Below are 23,939 nucleotides of genomic sequence, written 5' to 3'. Positions count from 1 at the left end.
GGCTCTGTGGTTGTTTTTAGTATATGCCACAATTTTGGCTTCAGAGCTCGCTTTTGAGGTTTTGGTGTGGGATCTCAACTTTTTGTTGAGGCTATTAAGGAAGCTTTTCCAGTCATAGGACTTCAACTTTTTCTGAAACAGTTTTCCTCCTTCTGTTGTAGGGTTTATTAATGGCAGGGGATCACCAGATTGGCTTCCTTTTTTGGAGGAGAGTGTCTTGGTTCTGTTGGGTATGGCTAGTTCCATGCATTTGTGTACATGTTCATACAGTGCATTGGTGAATGATTCAGCAGTCATGCTACTATTTTCCATCAGCATGGGTACCTTGAAGTTAGCCACCTCTGTTTTTAGGAGCCCAAAGTCAGCTTTGGAGAAGTTTTTCATGGTGGCTATCTTTGTGAGCGGTGTGGGTGAGATGTGGATTTCCAATGTGATTAGTTTGTGATCAGATCTAACCAGGGAGGAATTGACTACTGGTGTAGAGCAATGGTTGCCTATATTAGTAATAACCAGGTCAGTGATGTTGCTTCCTCTAGTGGGGGTAAGAATGAGCTGGTCCAGGTCATTGGAACTGATTAATTCCAGGAAGTGTTGGGCCAGTGCATTGGTGCATGAGTAGTTTTCCCAGTTGATGGAGGGGTAGTTGAAGTCACCCAGTATGAGAGTGTTGGGTTGGGCCCTAATAGTTTCCAGGGTGCTTAGGAGTGAGAGTCTTGGGACATGGTTGGGGACCTATAGCAGGCTATGACCTGAATCGCCATCTTACCCAGTGTTAGTTGTACCTGAAGTATCTCATATGTGTTATGCAAGACTACCAGTCTGCAGGTGTGAATAATCTTTATGAATATGGAGACACCACTGCCTTTGGAGCTTCGGTCCATGTTCTGGGTCAAAAGGAGTGGAATGAGTTATAGCCTGGTAGCGCAGGGGTGCTTTCTGCTGCTTTAAGCCAGGTCTCTGTTATAGCACAAATGTCGATGAAAGTAATCAGTGGAGTACTGCAGGGCTCTATGCTAGGATCTCTGCTATTTGGCATATGCTTGTCTGATCTCCAAATCAAAAACTTTGGTTAACCATGTTTGCTGATAATTATAAAATGGGTGTTATACTTTAGTCCTCTATTGTTCACAAACCCTCTGCCCAGCTCAGAGTATGAAAAACACCCAACTCCAAAATTATATTGTAAAAGACCTTAGAACATGGATAAGAAACTCCCTTTTATTTAATCACCGTGTTGCAACAGTGCTCATGAAATTCTTCTATTTACCACAGGTGATTGTAAAGGGAATTTATTCTACACCTAAAGAAGTCCTTATCCCTCTATATTCTGAACTTATCGATGAGCCTTTGGGATGTATCTTACTATACATATCAAGAGAGGCACCAAGGCTTCCTGACAAAAAAGATCATGGGACTAAAAAACTTTAGATGCTACAGGCCTTTTCTGTGTATTCAGTGCCCTATAGAGTTCTTAGAGGCAATCTGTATCTTGTTTTCCAGACCATTAGGGATACAGTAATCCATCATTCACAAATTAAACAATCCAGCCAACACTAGAATCACATATCTGTATCTACGTCAGAAAATAAACAAGTCATGGTGGAAAGACAGATTTGTCACAAACAACACTCTGTCTAGATCAAGCAATGTGACATACTATCTTTCTTTAAAAACAAATTATACAGTTTGAGGACTGGTCATAAAGTCACTCCCAGTTTGACTAGCTTATCGGATCTTGAATAATGAGGCAGAATCTAAAGGTAGCTACTGGCAAGGCATAAATTGCTACTGTGCCAAGTTGCCTCATACATTCTATGATTCTATGAATTCCATCAGTACTTTAAAACAGTAATTTTATAATACATCTAATAGTCCTTGGTCTTGGAACCTGTAGTTTCATAAATTAAGTTTTGGTGGGCTTTTGCTACCTAAAGTAAACACACACACAAATATGACTACAGTTGCCATAAAGAATTCAGTTTAAGGCTTTGAAGGTTAAAAAATTGTAACGACTAAGCAATAATAAGCATACCATATAATATTCGAGAAACCAGTTGCACTAGTTTGTCATGTGACATGCAACTATGACTACTGCAGTTTCACAGCGCAGTTTTCTGTCACATATTTTATAAAGCCTAGATATACTTTACAAATGTAATACTGTCTGAATTAAAAAAAAGCACAGATATCACTTTTGAAATCATTTTCTCTACTCTATCATCATAATTAGGTTATAGCATGTTTTTTCAAGTAGGACTGACTGCATAATAGTTATAGGAGCAACAGAAATTAATTAAACACACTGGACTCTCTTAACAGTTAATGGCTGCAGCAGTGGGGAAGAACTAATGAGTAGGTGTAGCTATCTATCTGTGCTTTGAATGAGCACAGCAGTCATAAATTTACTTTGGATCTGACCAGCTTTGCCTGAGAAAGCGGGTGGAGCATGATGGTGGGTATTGGTAAAGTGCAAATTGTCTTGTGATTCAGTTGTTTTTTTTTGCTTCCTATGATCTAATGATCTTATGATGACTCTGCATTTACTTTGCATAGATTTTTTATCCATTCCCAAAAATTATCATTGGCTTTTTAAATTTCATGGTATAAAAGGAAATAAAAAGGTTTCTCAAGTAGGCTACGATAGCATGTATATTAAACACTTTTTTCTTACTGTTTAAGCAATTTGTATGGGATTGATAACCACTAAACCAGCCTTTTTTTCTTCCTTGTCTTCTTCTTTTTTGCCAAAAGATCAGTAGATGGAAATGCCATCTTAATGGGGGACACGTATCGTGACAGAAGTGGCAGTGTGAATGATAAAGGAGGGTAAGGAGTTGGAGATGAAGGTCTTCTAAACACCATATTTGTTTGTCACATAGTTGATCAGCTTAAGCTAGTGCAGGTTTATGGAGAACTGGCAGATGATTGATACTGTAAGGACTTCATTAATGGCGAATGATGTACAGGATAATGAGAGGGGGGTGGCATTGTTGAATTTCAACAGAGAGATGTTTGATAAAGTCAGTCAGACTTTTGCTAGCTTTGTACTTCCAAAGAAGATGGCCTATATAACATCTATTGTTTTTTGAGTCTTAGTTGCAAGGATCAAAACTAGATGGGAGCTTTCAAGCCAGTTTTCTGTAACAAGACACATGAGGCATACTGTTCCAGAAGCCATTGGTGGCCTGATTAAGACAAATGGTCATGGCAGAATATGATCTGTAGAACCTGAAGGTAAACATTTGCCTGCATTCAGATAATATTCTACTTAATTCTAGAGGTAGATATACTTTTACTATTCAAGAAGCTGACAAAATTTGAAAACATTTTGAAAAATAAAGTTAACCAAGGCGGGACAAGAGCAGTCTCAGTAAATTATTACCATCTTCCTTAACTGCTGGTCTAGAAAAGTGGGTAGAGGAAAGCATCTTACATTGTACTTGGGGATCAGATCAGGAATGTAATTGGTTAGATAAACTAGAATGGGTTAAATAGAAGTTTAATCTTAATGACACTCAAAACTTAAAATATGTGAGGCTGATTTAATCTATGTAAAAGTTTAAGATACTGGAGGAAGCTGGGGGTTCCAAGTTTATTTTTTTGCTTTTTATGTTTGATGGGTTACCCCAGTCTTGAAATGACTAGTCAATAGGGCTTAGAAATGTCTTAGCAACTTAAAAATGTAGTGCTTCTTAATCTTAGGATTTTTTGGATAGGGATAATAAAAATATAGGTTATAAGTCAGGAAATAAAACAGATTTTTTTTCACAAATACATAATTTTTTCAGAAATGTACATTTTTGAATTAAAAAAGAAATGTTGAATTTTTGCATTGAAATGTCTAAATAAATATTTTACACCACTATGCTCCCAGTTCATCAGATACTTGCCTTAAATGTGCTCATGTGAAAAAAGGTGATCTGACAGCAGGTAGACTGGAACTGCAAAGCACTATAGCATTTGATGGTGCAAACACAGAAGGTTCTGAACAGTGTGTTTACTCAACCACTTCAGCTTTTGAAATCCCTGGCATTACTTTATATCTGATGAAAGATTGTTACTATTACTATTACTATTATCTCTCCTATATTAGTAGTAGTAAAAAAGGCAGTAATAAAGCCGTAAAGTATAAAACTGCCCCAGCAATTTAAGATGTTATAGTCATTATGAAAAAACTAGCTGATCGTAAAGAGAGAAATCTAATTAAGAATGCAAGATGAATATGCATAGCAAAATGGATGACATGGCTTCTGTTCCCCAAGGGAGGTGGTAGGGTTATATGCAAACTCCAGCTCATAAGTATGCAGAATTAACAACTTAATCTAGTCATTACAGCTTCAGCAATGCATTTGTCTTATAAGGATGCATAGCATACATTTGTTGATGATACATTTTTCTGGTAGTTGACCTAGTGACTGCAGATATGACTGTCCAGAGTAAAAATACTTTGGATTTAGTACTTCTTGATTTCAATGTGTTGCAAGATAATGCTGAAGAAGCAGAAAAGTAAGGTGTACAAATCAACGGTGTGACCAGTACATCTGTATGGTACAGAAACCTCATCAGTAAAGGTGGAAGAGTTGAGGAAGATAGAGATGCAGAAGATGTAGCACCTGAGAAGAGTGGTAGAATGCAAAACAATGGAAAGACAGAGGAATGATGATTTCAGACAGAAGCCCAAATAGCTCTAATGACAGACAATCATTGGACTAATTTGAGCAGTGTCTTCTGTGGTGGTTCAATCCAATTAAATCCTCCTTGACAAGGAGAGCAGGACATAACAGAGCCCTCAGGAAGATCTGTGTCCATGATACCAGACCAACATCTGTTTGCTGCTGCTCAGGATGCAGAAAGGACTGTCACTACTGGACTGGATTGCAATTGCAGAGAAGTTCAAAAATAATAGAATGCAGTGGTTTGTGCACATGTGCAGGAAAGCACGACACAATTAGGTGAAGAAGATTTGGAGAGAGGCAGGAAGAGGCAAAAGGAAAGGATGACACCCAGTAAAGAAATGGTTGGATTGTGTGAGCCAAGACCTGAAGCAGTCTGGCATGACTCTCAAAGAAGGTAAGAAGGTGGCATTGAATCGAGTGACATGGCAACTGCTGACATGACACCCCATCACCATGTGGAAAAAGAGAAAGATGGGCTCAATGATGATGATGGTGATGTATTCGGTTCAGGTTTTGATTGATTGTAAATTAGAAGAACAATGCTTTATATTTGATTCTTCCAGCTGAGTGTATTGATTTGCTGCTTTGAGATGTTTGAATATTTATTTCAGTAAAAGAACTTCATATTTATGATGACAGGTGTTAAATAAATTGTTAAATCAGACTGTAAAAATCATTAGGTTTTTCAAAATGACAGACAGTAATGCAGGGTGCTCAGATATCAAACAGTTATGCATTTATGCTCTAATGATCATTAGGAGGCAAAAAACCATACACAAGCATGTACAGAATTTTGACTAACTTTATTTAAGAATTACCCTCCATTTTATAATGTTTACAATCAGCTCTTGCCCACCTCACTGACGTGGTCAGTGACAGGCCCTTTACATTACTACTATTCATAAGAAAATGCTGACTTTTTACTTTTTGAAAAGTTTCTTTCCCATGAGAATATTACAGCCTTGCAAAGCACCTGGTCAGTTACAATGTCTTTATGAAGATGTAGCTAATCCAAGGCTCTTAGATTAGTTCGAATACAAATGGGTGAATGTCTTTTTAATACAGTTCTTTGTCTCTCTGTTCACCAGCTGGGTTCTTATCACCGGTAGTGTTCACAAGGCCATTCTCCTTGATGGAAGCAGGAAAAAGATACACATGCAGACAGATTCATTATTTTCTAACTTTGCAAATAATTATTCACTGAAAGACATGTTCCAGCCGAGCTGGCTGCTTTCAGGGTCAAGCTTTATTCACACTGCAGCTAAGCTTCAAGCAATAATATGCAAGTTCATTTCTACTATTATTCTAGTAAAACAGAATTAAATGCATTACATATTATACTATTTTCCAACCTTTGCTCTTCATATAGATTTGAGCACATTTATTCATGTCTAAAGCACACATTTCCCTAACAGTTTATAGATGTTTGAATACATACTTTTCTAATAATATATATATATTTGAATACATATTCTTCTAACAGTTTGTATGTCTGGATACATATTTTTCTGACAACAGGTAATTGTATTAGATGACCATGTATAAGATCACATTCAGTGAATACACGAGCTACATACTGAATGCAAATGAATTTTAACAGACACTGCAATTTGAAATAGGATTTTACTAATACATACACACATACGCAGATATATACATGCATAACAAATATTTCAGACATGGGCAACAATTACATCAATTACAATCATCCATTTTTTGACACATGGAATATAGGTCTTCAGTGTTATCAGATGGTACCCTTATATATATATACATATATATATATATATATATATATATATATATATATATATATATATATATATATATACATAGCATTTAGTACAATGGGCAAGACATTTGTGCTTTAAGAAATCATTAATAGCATTCAAGGAATCTATTATCAGCTAAAAATGATTAAAATAGTTTAAAAGAAAAGAAAAAGTGAAGACAGAGACCACAGAATTCAAAGAAATTAAAACAATTATTAATTTAAGTCAAATTGTATGCAACATGCATACAAATAATATGTACCTAAATATTAAATTAAGTACACTGAGCTAAGCTTGTGCAAGGGGAAGTAATTCTTAAAGTTGTTAATCTGACCTACCTTACCAGTTATGCCAGTCAGACTAAAATGCTGGATGTCCTTTGCACTATAATTTCAGACAAGCTCCAAGGAATCATGTCAAAACTTTCTGTGACTTTACAGCTGACTAGTCCCCTTGGGATGACTACAGTTTGTCTGTCTATACTATATATATCTTTTCCAACAAACAGTGTAAATCAGTGGTAAAAAATAAAATATAAATCAAAATAAATCTTCCTGTCTACAATTTATCTATTGCTTCTGACAAACAGTGAATAGCAGATGTAAAAATTAAACATAAATAAAAATAAATATCCTCTTACCAAGCAGTTGCACAGTAAATCTCAAATCAACACTGGGTGGTTTTGAACAAGCCCCAAATAACCCTGTCAACAATTTCTGTGACTTTATAATGGACTAGAATGGCTACAGTTTGCCTGTCTACAATATATTTCTTTCTTCTAACAAAGAGTGAACGTTTATTTATTATGGTTTATTTGCAGTTTGTTTTCCAGGATAGTCCATTGGACTACAAGGGGCCTGTTTTCAATGGAGGCCTAGGGAGAAAAGCTCCAGAAAAAAAATACAAATATATAGGGAGGAAGTGTAAAATCCATAATAGTACATAGTACAGCCAAGTACAAATACTTATCATGTGGACACATATCCATGTTTCAAAGTATTGCATAATGAAAAAAGGAAAAGATATACATTCCAAAAAAAAAGTTATTCAACAAGAAACATTCAGTTGGAAATACAAATATATATATATATATATATATATATATATATATATATATATATATATTTTTTTTTTTTTTTTTTGAGATTGTGGTGGGGGATATTTAAGTTGTAGGGAAATAACATCACAGAGGATGGAGTACTATTGTAGGTAGTGATTGGCAAGAAATGAGTTAGAAAGAATAAAGAGAACAGAATAATCTGAATTTACGTTGGATGAGAGCAAGAGCATTTCCATTCAGAAATAAGGTGAAAGTGCAGTGAGGTTTTGGATAAGGAAAGACTGCTGATGGTGCAGACAGAGGGAGGAAGGGAGGGAGTTCCAGAGGCGTGCCATAGAGAAGGACATCAGGTGATACCCAGCTGTACATGAAGGTTTACTCAATTTAATTAGGGTTTGGCAATTAGATCTTAGTGATCTATCTGGTTTGTGTATTTCAAAGGTGTTTGCTAGGGAGGGACAGAGAGATGGGTTGTGAATGAGTTTGTGTGCTTGGATGAGCTGGGTGTAAGGCGAAGAGGTTAGGTAGCTCTAGCCAGCTTAGTTGGTGAAAGAAGCTACAGTGGTGGGAGGAGGCTCTATGACCAGCAGCAAATTTTGATATCTTGTTATAACAGGATGAGTGTTTTGCAGTAAGGGAAGAATGAAGGCTAGTTAGGATGGGAGCACTGTATAAAACGGGTGGGATGAGATATGTATTGGCTAGTGTAATCCTGGTTGTGGGAGAGATAAAGTGACTATGACGGTAGAGCATACCTAGTTTTTTTATGGATTTTTTTGATGTTTGCTTGTATATGCTTGTCGAGTTTTAGTTGGTCGTTGATAATAACTCCTAGCAGTTTTGTGTCAGAGACTAGTTCTAGGGGGGTAGTATTTTTGCTGGTAATTAAGGATTATTTGTCTAGGGAAAATGTTTTAGAGGTGTTAAATAGCATAAGTTTGGTTTTGGATGCATTCAGGGCAAGATGATTGTCTAGCATCCACTGTTCAGTAGAGGAGAAGGCGGCTTGTGTTAGATTGTTGAGAGTTGTAATGGAAGGGGAAGAACAGATTATAGTGGAGGAACAGATTATAGTGGAGTCATCGGCATATTGAATAAGTCTGGATCTTGGGATAGCATGGGAGAAATCATTTATGAATATATTGAATAATAGGGGGCCTAGAATGGAACTTTGTGGGATGCCTGTGGAAATGTTGAGGAAGGGTGAGCTAGCTCTTTTCCATTTAACTGCTTGTTGCCTATTTATGAGGTAGCTTGAGAACTAGTGGATTAAGGGGGAGGATAGGTTTAGTTTAGAGAATTTGGAATGAAGCAGGTTGTGGGAAATGGTGTTCAAGGCCTTAGAGTGGTCAAGGAAAAGAGTAGATATGAAGTGTCCAGAGTCGTGGGCTTTGTTGATTGTTTCAAAGAAGGACAGAAGGGCAGTGGAGGTACTATGACCTGGTCTAAAGCCATGTTGTGAGGGAGTTAGAAGATGGTTATTGATGAGATAGGGTAGGAGTTGTTGGTGGTTGCACTTCTCAAGTAGTTTAGAAATAGGAGATAGGATGGCGATAGGGCAAAAGTTAGAGATGTCATTGTTATTTCCACCTTTGTGGAGAGGGATAATAAAGGCCTTCTTCCAGAGTTGGGGGAACTGGCATTCTGAGATGGAACAATTTATTCGTATGGAGACAGGGAGGGCTATTACTTCAGGAGCAACTTTTAGGAAATCGGAGGGAATGTCATCAGGGGCATTGTAGTCACATTTTATTTTTTTGGAGGAGTTTTTTTATAGTGGATATGAAAACTGGATTGATGGAGAAAGGTGGGGGGTGGGGGAATGGAATGTTGGAAGAGGAGGGGGTGGAGGTAGGCTGAGGAGGAGCTGCAGAGTTGTTAGTGAAGGATTGTGTTAGTTTGTTGATGGGAGTCAATAAAGGAGTTAAATTGGGTTGCTAATTCCATGTCAGTTGTCCATGTCCTTATCTGGGTCTGGGCAGGGGTTTTCTTTTTTTTCCAGGGGAGAGGAGAGATGGTATTCCTTTCCAAAATTGCCTGGGGTTGGTATTATGGTTGGTTTGAAGGGAAAAAAATAAGTTTTCCGGTCAGAGACAATGAGGTTTTTGACTTTGTTGTGTAGAGATTCAGTAAGGGTAGAGGGGTTTTATTTTTTTGTATCGTGCCCATGCTTTGTCCCGAAGATGCATGGTTACAAAAGTGTTTTTAGATAGCCAAGGTACAGGGTTACTTTTTATGCATTTAGTTTTTAGGGGGCAAGGGAGTTGAGTAGGTTCGTAAAGATGGTGTTGAAATAGGAGACGGCATTATCTAGGGGAAGGGTTTTTAATGGGTTCCAGTTGGTGCACTTTAGAGTGTTTAGGAAAATGTCTAGGTTGAAGTTTTTAAGCAGCGAGAAGAAATATAGGTGTGAGCAGATGGGAGACGGTGGGCAAAGGTGGGAAGATGGTCAGCCAGTGGGTCAGGTAGAGAGCCACTGTCAGAGATATAGTGGGGGTGGGATTCTAGGATCCAGTCTAGTATACTACCATTAGTGGAGTTTTTTGAAGGTCTAGTAGTGGTATTTATTAATTGTGTGAAATTATACAAGGTGATATTGTGTGAATTAGTGGGAGATAGAATTGTAGCCCAGTTTATGTTAATGTCACCTACAATTATTGTTTCATGAGAGATATTGGAGGTCACCCAGGAGAGAATGTCTTCAAGGCATGAGACATTATCACCAGGGGGGGTAAATCAAAATAAATCTCTCTTTCTAGTACCTAGCCTTTGCTTCCAAAACCAGTAAAAATTAAAATGTAAATTAAAATAAATCTTCTCTTAACAAGTATTTAAAGCACAAACCAACACTGGATGACTTCATTTGGTCTGGAACTGTAATACAACAAAGAATTCTGAAAAATATAGCTGGTTCTCATCTACTAAATATATAAAGTATGGCTGGAACTGAACTCCAAATTTAAATCAAACACTTGATTCTACAGCCCGATAAACCACAGTGAGAATATCTATTTTTAACATTTTCTCCTGTATACCAATGGCAGTGAATGAGCATTTGTCTAAAGTCTTGCCTCTTCTTGTCTTGCTTCGTGTGAACTACAGGCATTTTCTTTAGTCACCATGCACAGGACTTCACAATAAATGAGCACTGAGTCAAAATACAGCTTTCAGATTTCTTCCTATGATCACTGCAGTCACACTAATGAAAAGTTTTCTCAGTTTCCTTATGTGTTCAAATCCATCTTCAAATGCCCTGAATAACCCTTTTGTAAAAAAAAAAAAAAAACAAAAAAAAAACATTTTAAAGGCAACAGCATATAATAAAATGAAGGGAAAGCGCATGTGTGTAGGAAAGTACCTTAATGCCTAAAACACCTTTTCCCAAGCTCAGTGTTTTACTTCAGTTTTTCCTCATTTAAGACTTTGTTGGAAGAAATGCTAGGAAAGGAACAATTTTAAAGCAATGCTGTACCACAAAGTAAATAAGTAGGATACTTTGCTTATACGGTACATTAAAGTCACCAACCAAAACGTGTATGTTTGTCATTCTGTACATACAGACAACAACATGCAGATATACTAGGAGACACTACAAGGTCACAGAGTCAGCAAGGTATCATGACACTACTCATAATTCACAGAGCAAAACACACCTCAGTAAACAGTACATGTTGTAGACCAACACCAGCAATACCTACACAACTGCAAAACACATTTAGGTATAAAAACATTTGTGAACATGTTAACAAGGTAAACAACATAGTGGAACATATAAGGAGCAATGCTTAACAAGTAACACACACACACACACACACACACACACACACACACACACACACACACACACACACACACACACCCACACACTCACTCACTTATAAAGTTAGTCACCTGGCTCTGGGAACATTGTCTCTAGATGATTATCACTGTTGAAGTGGCACCCTGACCCCATGTTCAAAAATGGGAAAAAGGGGTGATGGATGGATGGATGGATGGATGGATGGATGGATGGATGGATATATGTATGTATATATATATATATATATATATATATATATATATATATATTTTTTTTTTATTATTTGTACAAAGCAGGCAAAAAAGGGCTGTCCTTTTCAACTCATGGGAGTAGGTGGCTGCCTACATCCTCTGTTTGAAAATTGTGGCAGCTGTACAGCCACACATGCCAATGCCAGCTGTCTTCTGCAGTGGTGGTGAAGGTTTTCCTAGAGGGCCACATAAGTGGGGATTTACAGCCAGATGTGGGTCCTACCTGATTTGGAGGGTTGGGATTTGATAGCTCTGTTTGTTCACACAGCTCAATCAGTCATGGGATGTAGCCAACAAACATCATTGTTCAATGTGTCCAAGATGATATTGGCCAGGATGTTGTAGTCCCACTGAAGGCCATGGAACTCTGCCACCATCCTCTTCCATAGCACCATCATAACATCAGTCAGATGCTTAGCATCATACTGCAGTATCCTTATCAGCCACTTAACACTAATTATACCATGACCCCCCCAAAACGTGCACGCTGATTGGCCAGCGTGCACATTGTAAATCGAGTTATACTAATGGAAAAAGGTCCGGTCACCGGACTTTAAATGGGTTTAACATGGCGAGACACAAAATAAGCAGCGGAGATCTCCGTTGCTTATTTTATGCTAAACCCATTGTATAGCGAGACAGGTTTTACAAAAATGCAACGGAGAAAGCAAGATCTCCGTGCTATGTTAAATGGGTTTAACATGGCGAGACAGTTAAAATAAGCAACGGACATCTCCGTTGCTTATTTTAAAACTGTCTCGCTATGTTAAACCCATTTAACATAGCTAAACAATAAAAAAGCAACGGAGATCTTGCTTTCTCCTCTGATGTACTGCGGGATGCCAGACATCTGCGGAAGGGCAGTAAACAGGCATTATACTATGCCATTATTTAAGAAAAGTAATAGTTTCTTTTCTTAAATAATGTCATATAATAGCAATAACCCACTTCTGGGTGTGGGTAATGCGGTTGGCTGCTATATTATACCATGACCCCCCCATTAATATTACAAAACATGCACGCTGATTGGCCAGCATGCACATTGTAAATCAAGTTATACTAATGGAAAAAGGTCCGGTCGCCCAGACTTTTTCCATTAGTATAACTCTATTTTAAACACTGTCTCGCTATGTTAAATGGGTTTAACATAAGCAACGGAGATCTCCGTTGCTTATTTTATGCTAAACCCATTTAACATAGTGGTACAGCTAAAAAAAACAACGGAGAAAGCAAGATCTCCGTTGCTTTTTATGTTAAATGGGTTTAACATGGCGAGAAAAATAAGCAACGGACATCTCCGTTGCTTATTTTAATGCTGTCTCGCTATGTTAAACCCATGCAACAGAGATCTTGCTTTCTCTGTTGCTTTTGCCCACAGCTCTGATGTACTGCTTCGCCCTCTGTACCAAACCACGTCAAACGTGGGTAAATCCAGCATTACCCACACCCAGGCATGGGTTATTGCTATAATATGCTACAATATATGCCTACCTGGAGACCCATTAGCTGCACCAAATGCTGCAGCCGTAACCAGACAACTCAGAGTATACCCACATAAATGGCATTTTCCACATAGCAGGGACCTGTGGGTCTCACAGCTAGACTTGCAACACCAGAAAAGGACAATAATCCATCTCAGACCCAAACCTGTTGTGGCCAGACATACTGATTACTGTACATCCTAAGATGTGAGGCATGCACACACATACTGCCTAAGTACACTGCAAACAATAGTATTTTCCACATTTAGGTTTACTGCTACAACTATCCTCATATCAGTATATTAAAGTAGCCAAAGTAGTACAAGAGAGATGAAATGCACTCCCTGCAGCATGCACAGTGTCCATCAGCCATGAGCATTTGTTAAATATCACAGGTACTACAACAGAATGCTTGAACTAATATTATCACAACATGCAATATGTTACCTATTCTAATGCAGAGAAAGGTACTCTTTGTGCTTCTGGTAAGCTTCCACATTTTTTGTTAGGACACAATGCCTGTGGAACACAGTGACAGGCATACATTAATATGGCACTGGGGAAGCCACCTTCCTTCTCATAGAGCAAAAGTGCTGAAAAGCATTTCAAGATATGGGAGCATGTGTCCAATAAACAGTCGCACCTCACATTCTGTCCTTATCGGTGCCCATGGTGCTGCCTGCATCACTATTTTAATCACTATTGAATTACAGCTGTACCCATATCCATGTGTTATTATTACTGTATGCTGCAGCCTTTTCATGAATCACAACATGAGGTGCCTTGTGGGTATTGGGCATGGACTTATTGTCATTGTCTCCCTCTACTCTTCCCTCATTAGACCAGTCATTGAGAACAGTGCCCCATTTGGCATGTACCTCACTAGACACGTGCAACAACTGGAGAGGCCGCAAAAGTACCTCACAAAGAGGATCCTAGGCCTTAAACACTTGTCCTATATGGACAGACTCAAAAAACTCTAACTACTATCTGTCTCATATCACTTACTTAGAGGTGATCTTTGTTTTACTTAGAAAGCCATGTCTGACCCAGCTCTGTTAGAAATGCTACATCTAAAAAAATCCCAATCCCTCAACACCACACACTCCAGAGACCTCAACCTCATTGCCACTATCAACAGAACATGCTGGAGGGACAGGTTCATAACCCAGAGACTGCCCATGCTATGGAATAGACTACTCACACATGTCAAGCAGAGCACCTCATTGGCCCTCTTCAAGAGAAATCTTGATGAGTGGATGGGAAACAGAAAATTCACCCCAGGGATCACTGCAGTGGCTCTGCTTGACAGAGGCACTAGGAACAAAGGTCGGGTGGCACGATGCCAGGGTAATCCTATGGGCTACGCTTGTAAAGGCTCCAGGGCCATTAGCCTAGTACACACTTATGAACCTATGGACCTATTATCAACAACTGCACAATCCAAAGCACCATACACCATATGCCTATAACACTTTGTCTGCTGTATGTCACTCAGCCAGGTCTGCACTAGTAATAAAGTCCTGGACCATGCCTGCTAATAGAATATTACTGTGCTTTATACTTCTGTCTGCCATTCCATTGCAAACTACTATGTCCTCAGTAGTAACTGTTAGTGATTCACAAAGGGACTAGTGGAAGAAACTTCATCATGTATGCATGTGTTGGCAGCTGTATAAACCACATTTGCATACCAGTGCACATCCATATTGGATCCAATATCCCTTTACTGGATCACATTTACACAGTTGTTTTTGGCTTACAGTCTCTGGGTATATAACATGGAATATCCATTATGGTAGACAAATCTAATGAGTATCAGGCTTTGTACAAGCTGCATAGTTCCTTGATATTACTCAAATACATGCTTTGTTATTTTCTTGGTGGAGTAGCTCCCTCAAAGAGAAGCTGAATTTTTCTAATCAAGAATCATAGGTCTTCTTATATTCCCACTGTACCAAGGAAGCATTCTTTATTTGGTATGTTTTAAGCCAACAAGAGAGGCAGAGGCAGCTGGTTGAGGTAGTAGTCAATTTCAATGCCATAGGTGGGCATGGACATATCATTTAGGATAAAAAGTATAAGGCTGAAAAGCAAGAATAGTGACATACTTCTACAGAGTACACTGGACCAAAACTTTATAGTCATTCCAAACATGCTTCTAACAGTGAGAGAAAAGCTGCTACTGGCCTCAGTGCCAGACATGCCCTTCAGTGGTATCCTGGTAAAACGGAGAGGGTACATTGCACAACAGTGATATTTTGCATTATTATTGTAAATTATGCTTGTGGATCTGTGTTGAGATATTTTATTCATTCCTCCCTCAGGTAATACTGGTGAGAGAACTTAATGTAACAGCAGTCATCACCCATCTACTCTGGGCAGACATGCCTGCACAGCAGGTATATAAATATGGTAACCCCTATGCATGTTTAATACAGCTTTATCTATTCCACACTGAGTACATGTACTATTCGACAAGTCCTGCTGTAGATACCAGTCATGGAATGATATTTCTACAACTGCTAGAAACAATGTCATAACAAACTAGGATCAGGGGTCATCATTCAGCCATTCTGTGACTTCTACTAGCACACCTGCCTCAAACAGAGGTAGTGTTGATGACATATCTCTTATCATCATGGACCAGGATGTGAATGTTGCCACAGTGGACTTCCCTGCAGGGATACATAGACGGCTCAACACAAGCACCTCTGTCAATAGTGGTTATCATTCATAATCACAGTACATCAATTGACCAGTCCCCACCATATAGTGCTGCTTTACCTGTGTCCAGTAATGATAACACTTATATGGGTGCCATTGCAACACCTCTGTAACCCACTGACAGACTTGGAGGGGTAGCCCCACAGCAGCAACACAAAAGAAGGGTGCCATGAGACAGTGCAGTGGTAGCTGCTGGTTCCACTCTAGAATGCCATGTTGTCATTTTGCACCAAAGTCTTAATATACAGGCTTGGTCAGCAAGTGGACAGTACGTTGTGGGCCACACTTAGAACATGTGATACATGTGGCACATGCAGCTGGTTTGTGTTCTGACAGGAGGCACAAAGACCATATAAGATTGCAGACTGCTATCCTACAGCACATGCAGAGAGCTGCCATTGGCATTTTCAAGTTGTGTCTTGAAATGCATGATTTCAGCAAGTTCTTGCATGCTATGATGCATGCACTGTCTACATCTGTATAGGCACAGGTATCTCAGACATGTACCATCTGAGGGTGAACCGATCACATGCACCCCTTCCATCTGTTGTGAATGGCCAATGGTCATACTGTTGGTGAGAGAAAAATTCTAAGCTGCCATAACCATTTCATTTTTTGAATATAGTCAGGATCATTGGCAATTTCTCACTTGTGTCACTGTCAATATATAAAGAAGTAAATGTTATATTAAGGAGGAACATTACAGTCATTGGGTTTGGTAAAGCTCAGTCTAGAGCTACCATTGTGTGTGACTTTACTTAGTACTGGTATTAAAAAAATGCCAGAAACTAAATCAGCAGAAGTGAAACACATATCTTGTACATCTTGTAGTTGAATGTATGCGTGCATAATATAAATGTAGTCTACCCCAGAGCACATAAAATTCACGACTGTTACAGAAATAGAAAGTGTGTTTTATTACTGACCTGCTTCTAGCCATGCTTTTACTTGTTGCAGTGGGAGCAGAGAAGGAATGCTAAAGAAGGGAGTTAAGCAACTATTATTAAATGGATCTCTTATTCAGTTTTCCAGTACAAGTGAAACTTACTCTGTTAAAAGTTTATTTTTGTAGCCTGTTTCTATCAAATGTTTTAATAGGTATAACAAAAACATAATCAGTTTCAAGGAGTGTAACAAAAACAGATTCTATACATCAACCCTTATTTGACTTAAAAAGTATGACCTTCAATTTCAGTTCCAAAACTGCTCATAAAAAAATGTAAATTGTAAAACCAGTTCTAATAATTCAAGCTCTAGCTAAATGTTTTATTAACATACGCATTATACATAACTTTGACAAAGCATTCCTTAAGGTGAAAGTAACCTTGCCATCTGAAGGAAGGAGAGAGTAACAAGCAGGAGTATTAAAGGAAGATATCTTGCTTCTGCTAAGTATACTGAAACCATAACAAATGACAAAGGGTCTAGATTCTTGAATAACGCATTACAAATAGCACATGTAACGTAAAATACAAGAATAGGAATGCTAACAGAGAAAAAAAAGGATATATGCTGTTCAACATGTCAACTGCACTAAATCAGTCAGTTAAAACACAGGCAATCCTTTATACTGGCAGCACTTTAATATGAGAAGCAGCAATCAAGTGTTAGCTGAAATGTTTTATGAGTTTACTGAGAGGTTGGTTTGTTGCCAAGTCTGCTCAGTTGCTTTCAGAGAATTTCTGAGTTGTGAAATTATGAACTTATATCATATGAATCCAGTACAGGAGTTTTAGTAAGGAAATAGGGAAAGTTGTCACATGCCTCTCAGTAATAATATACTGAATACAAATTAGGAAAAGCATGGCTTACTAACTCAAATAGTTTTAACACAATGGTGAAAACACAAAAAATGCTTTTAAGCTAATTGATGGAAATATATTGTGGCAGATTTCATTTTACACAAAACTGCGTTTCCAAAATACAAAAGTTATTATTTAAATGCAGATCTTTTGATTATATTTTTTTTATTTTATTAGTGGGTTTCTATTACCTGTCTTCCCTAAGCTACACAAATCTGTATATTTTACAATATTAAGTAATTCTGCAGTATATTAGATGCTAGAAATAAAACAGATTTTTATGTTAGCAATTTATTTTCCTGTAAGACATCAAAAGATGCTCTAGTGCAGTGTATCTAGTGGCACTATGGTATGTATTAATGAAATGTGACCTAGCTAAATGTTAGAAACTATAGCCTTACCTGTGGATATCTGTTCAGCCCTAAAACCCGGGCCATGGTTATTGATATTCTGGATGACGAATCACCTATAACCACAGATAGAGGATTCCCAGCATGACAGCGATAGTTTGGAATGATGTCACCCTCACCTGTCATCAGCCACATTGTTCCTTCAAGAGCTCTGGACGCATCATCACAGGAGTCACGTAAGCCATAGCCCAGGGTGATATTTGGTAAAATAGTTGGTGTTTTATTCACTTCTTCAATGACAAAGATAAATGCATGCAACCAGCGATATGGCCTTAACTGAAAGCTAAATTAAAAAGAATGCAATATAATTTACTAATATTGATGCATAATATTTATTTATATCTTTTGTTGCTTTATGTTTGGGACTGGATGTGTTCTTGTTCCTATTCCACTATGCATTTATTCCTGTTTGCTTTGTTATTACTATTTATTCTATGAATCTAAAAAAATTTCCATCTATTAGTTGACAAATAAATTTGGTATTTCCTAAAATCTAGTCTGTATATACTTAAGTTGGCCCCTAGCGTAATTTGATTCTACTATGAAATGCCAACCTCCTGAAAGTTGTTTTTCCAAAAGAACAAAACATTTGTCAGAAATACAACAGGGTGAAAAACTTCTTATTTTTCTTGTTTTTTGCAGGGTGCAAAGTCCCCCCACCCCCAAAAACTTATATATATATATATATATATATATATATATATATATATATATATATAAAGTCACACACACACACATATATATATATATATATATATATATATATATATATATATATATATATATATATATATATATATATATATATATATATATATATATCAACTCAGTGGTTACACCAACTCAAAAAAGGGAGAAATCTCCCTAAAATGTGGATCATTGCCACTACAAAATTAGAAATCATACCAGCAATAAAAAGTGTTTGGCATTATGCCATTTATCTTTTTTTTTTTTTTTTTTTTTTTGTGGGCTTCTGATGCTCTTCACATTTCACCTCAAGCATGAGTTGAGAAACTACATAATCACCATGTCTCTATGTGACTGTCTAGATCCAGTTGTATTTTTTCTCTATCTCTTCTCTCACCACCTCTTTTAACATCATATAGCTATGTTTAACATGTGTTACTATCTGCATTATATTCAGTTAATTCTGATTTTTGTAATATTTCAAGTTCTTATCAGAATAAATGTATCTTTAATATACTGAATGTTACGTTACTTATTTTATAATTTTGTTATAAGCATTACTTACAAATCACACATTTCTGTGATGGGCATCTCTTGAAATGTTTGTTCAGGTGGGACTTTCCATGTGAAAATTGGAAATATTCCACCAACTGTAATATCTCCTTTCCTGTTGTAAACATCAACCTCCTTTTGTCGTTGCGAACAAGCTTCTATGGAGATTAGTAATACAGGTTGCTGCATGAGTATTAGTAAGAGCAGGTACACATGCTGCACTGCTTCGTAGTGTAACAGCACCTGTGCTGCCATGCTTCCTTTCTGCATTTACAGCCACATTATTTCAAGTTCTAAGACTTGGGTAGAATTTCCAAAATAAAATGTAAAGTTTAAAGAATGCATTTGCCACATTTACTGTTAGTTTAATGTAATTATAGTGCATAATAATATTACTTAACAACTACTTACTTAAAAACTAGAAAATATCACAATAACATTCAATAATGACTAGTAGAAAAAGTGTAACTTTGAAAAAAAAAGAATATGGGCAGATATCTCTGCAATGGCTTGGATGACTCAGACTGACCTCTGAGTTGAGGCTTACTCAAAAATACCTGGCATTTATGTTTTTGATGGTAAAGCTGTGAGATGTGAGATTGTTTCAATTAATTTTAACTCCCATATAATCATGGAGTTGTGAGCTATGACATTAGATAAATTAATTTTAACTCCCATATAATCATGGAGTTGTGAGCTATGACATTAGATAAATTAATTTTAAGTTGGAGATAATCATTATCTTTATTCTTGCAGAAAACATATACAGCATTATGCCATAACCAATTATTTGGTCCCCAGACATGTCGTCCTATGAGGCGTGTTTATCTCATCAATCCCATGTGCCTCAGCCTATGCATAGTGTGTAATTGCTCATTAGATGAGTGCGTTGCATGTTTCTAATTTAAAGTTTGTTTCAGCATTGTGGCTTTTTTTTATAAAAGTGCTATCATAAGTTTTGTTCTGACATTTTAAAATTAGCAGATATCAAAGGACTGTGGACTTGTTTCAGATGAATATCATATTGATAACTAGACAAATTCTTGTGTTTTTAACTTATATAAATCAAAGTAAACATAGTGACCCAACAATGACAAGACTCAGTAACAGACTGCAAAAATAAGTAAAGTGCAGCTTGGAATAATCTGTAACATTAAACTAGATAAATAAACACTCAAGTTTACAAGTCAGTGTAGAAAGTAGCTGTTCAAAGGAGTATGTGAACCTATGTACGGCAAAGTGCACCTCTTGAGGTCTTATCCTTTGGAGATGGCTGTCAAATGTTTAGTAGGTTCTGTGACACAAAAGGATGAAGTCATATGTGTGACCCAGATGTCCTGGAATCCCTTATCACTATGCCCATTAGAGGAGATAGCGGGTGGTGTTGGAGTGGTAATGAGTGCTGACATTGACTACAGGGAATAGAGGTTAGCTTGGTCCCCTCATGCCATGACATCTAATCACCACCAGTGGACATCTGGTGGCAACTATATCTCTTGACATGAGAGGAATAAAAGCCTGGCACAAAAATCCACCTAGCAGTACATTTATGAAGTGCAGGTCCACTAAGCAGCATATTGATGTGCTGTGACTGGAAACTGGTGCATGTAAAGAAGCATCGATTTGTCTGTGGGTCAAGCATTGTGCAACATGTGCTCAGAGTCTACAGCAGGGATAGGGAATGCTAAGGCCAGTAAAAATTATAATGAGTGCTGGTATTTGCCTCGTATGACTGGCTGTTCCTAAAGTAAAACAAAAGGCCATTAAGGGAATATAGAGACTGTTTTTGGCAAGCCAGAGATAAAGGGTATTTAGACTTCAAAGAAGTTCATTTAGTAAAATCCCTTATTTTGCTGATGTGCTCCTGTACTGAATCTAGTCATCATAACAGTTAAACCAGGTAACATTAAAAGACAACATTTTTCACTAGTTTGCACATTAGAAAAAAAAAGTCTCAGCTTGGCCCATCAAGGTCTTGTAGCTTGATGTTTGCATGCAAAGCATGTCTTGAGTAGATAAAGTGAAAACATACAAACAAAGTGTACACCTTGTACATTCTAGGATGCATCATACTGTATGCGCCATGTATTTATTATGTTGTATCTTCTTTATGATGGCAGAATATAAATGTATCTTTGGTATTCAAGTTTAGGAAACAAATGTGTTGTCCATTTTATTCTTTTGCCTTGTTTAATTTTTGCATTCGAGTATCTGAGAGTCATTACTCAGACATACTGTTTGGAATGTATACAATGTGCTTTATGTCCATCAAGGCATTACTTTTGATTGAACCATGGAAGAGTCTGATGGTCCACATGTTCATCTTCTTGTAGCTATCTCTGCACTTATCATTTGCTTACCTTAGCTGAAGACTGTGTGGATATAACATGCAACAGGACAAAGGCAGTTGAATGTGATGCAAATGGTACATTAGACTGGTGGTAGCAGAAGCACACAGATTCATGTTTTTGGCTCTGTGTCATCTAGGATATACGTAAAGTTTATTAATCCAGTGTGATTGGTGAACATGAGACAAATCCTTCTACTCCTCTTGGGGAAACCACTACTACAGTAAAGTTAGTCGCACGTTTGGAGGCATAAAAAAGAGGCAGAACTCCTCCTTCTGTGAATACATGCTCAAGTGAGACTGTCAGAAAAACTGTAGTTGCCTGTGGTTTGTAAGGTTTGATATTTTTTACTAATTTAAATGTTAATATCAACACATGGTTTCTGTAAAACATGTTTGCAAACCTATTTCTGATATAGAAGCCCAGTATAATACCGATTGTGTAATAGGATAACAGCAGTAATACTGAGTGACTGAGAACATTCTCTCTAGTAGTTTCCATTCTGCGTTTTATTATTAATGCATGAAAAAAACATGCAGCTAACAATACAATGTCAATCTTGTGCAGTGAACCCTGACAGTTAACCAACATATTAAGCCAGTCCAATTGTTTTTAATCGGAATGTCTGTGGGTGTAGCACTCAAAATTGTAGCACGTAAATATATAAAAGTTACATGGATTGCTTCAGTGGTTGATATGCAAATAATGGAGGCTGCTGGAAGACATTTCATCATTTCATTCTGTTTATTTCTGAGGCTTTGTTGTGAGTATTTCATTTTATTAAACTGGCTTCTGAGATCAACAAAATCATGTTTTGTGGAGAATTCTTTTTAGCCTTGTTAACTTACAGCAACCAAGATATTGCATAATGTGATGTAGATTTTGTTGTAAGACTCTTATAATGGAAATATTGATTTTATTATTAACTGGTAAATTACACAGGAATAGCATTCTTTGACTATATTGATTCTAAGCATATACATTCACCATGCAATTTTGAATCCTTACCATTTCAAGGACAATTAGCTTCAGACAAGGTCTATATAATTTTTGCATCCTCCATATAGTAAAATATGTCATTACATAATCATTGGGCAGGTCAGATTTTGCCGATTTCATCAGCATTTGTAAATGTATACATATATACAGAGAACAGAGCTGTTCTAAGCAAACGATAATATTCAACAGAAAGTGTGTTACTGATGAAGCACACCCAAAGGTATTCTGAGGCATAACACCACAGGCAGAGGACCTCTACTCCCCTGGAAGGGCAATATTTGTACAGTAACAGAAACCATGGCGAGCATTATACAATTACAGAATGGGGTCTATGTAAAATTGCTTTGTTTTACTTATTTGTTTTATATATATATATATATATATATATATATATATATATATATATATATATATATAAAACATTTTATAATCTCAAAATACTGAGATGTCGAATTTCAGTATCTCGAGACTATAAAGTCAAAGTTTTGAAAAAGCAAAAGTGCATAATTGCGAATTTGAATATCTCAAATTCGTGGTTATGGACTTACGTTACGTAATGTCCGGGGTTGTAGGTGGATGGTGTGCAGTGCCGTGTGTGGATTTAGGTTTAATGAAAGGTAAGTACGTTTTTTGTAAGGGTTTTGGGTGGGAGTTTGAGTGTATGTGAGTGTGCTGATCTGTGTGATGTGTGTGTGTGTGTGTGTGTGTGTGTGTGTGTGTGTGTGTGTGTGTGTGTGTGTGTGTGTGTGGGACTGTAGAATGTGCATGTGTGAGTTTGCTTTTGTTTTCTGTTTGTGCGATATCAGAGTTAGTATATATAAGTAGGGGGTGTGGGGGGCTTGCCCCCCTGCTTATTTGTGATATATGTTTGTGGATGTGTGTTGTTTTGTTTATTTATTTTGTAGTGTGGGTGCTGTAGTATATGTGTGGTCTGGTGTGTGCTGTGTGTTCGGTGTTTTAAATGTTGCAGTTTTGAGCTTCACGGTTTTGGGCTTTTGGTGGTGTGTGGATTCGATTTCATGGTCTCAAAAAACTGAAATTCAAGATTTCAGTCTTTCGAGATTATGAAGTGAATCCCTATATATATATATATATATATATATATATATATATATATAGATAGATATATATCATTGATGTAAGATAGTCCCGCCTCCTAATGTTCCAAACTTGATATAGTAAATGCAAATGCTGTTGGCGGATGTGTTATACATCCAAAATATGTCTAGTCTACAAGTTCATTCTCAAACACATATGCACATAAAAACATTCAGAAGCAGTGTAAAATAATACCAGCCATCTCATAACATATCTATTAACTGTCCAGATTGACATAGAATATCCATATTTTTATCTTAATTTTTTGACTATTCCT

General features: G+C 37.2%; 1 protein-coding gene across 1 annotated transcript in view; it reads right to left on the bottom strand.

Moving 5' to 3' along the window:
* Nucleotides 1-19,472, bottom strand: part of LOC122791478 — a 366,144-nt gene extending 346,672 nt beyond the window's left edge. The window contains exons 1-2 of the mRNA XM_044059220.1: nucleotides 19,231-19,472; nucleotides 17,970-18,261 (exon numbers count right to left, since the gene is read on the bottom strand). Of these exons, the coding sequence (XP_043915155.1) occupies nucleotides 17,970-18,261; nucleotides 19,231-19,472 (534 nt within the window). The remainder of the gene's footprint in view (nucleotides 1-17,969; nucleotides 18,262-19,230) is intronic.
* Nucleotides 19,473-23,939: the final 4,467 nt, after the last annotated feature.

The sequence above is a fragment of the Protopterus annectens genome, chromosome 17.part0 (assembly GCF_019279795.1).
Source record: "Protopterus annectens isolate FY-2018-M chromosome 17.part0, PAN1.0, whole genome shotgun sequence".
NCBI classification, from domain to species: domain Eukaryota; kingdom Metazoa; phylum Chordata; order Ceratodontiformes; family Protopteridae; genus Protopterus; species Protopterus annectens.
This window is presented reverse-complemented; position numbering and strand designations above follow the sequence as displayed.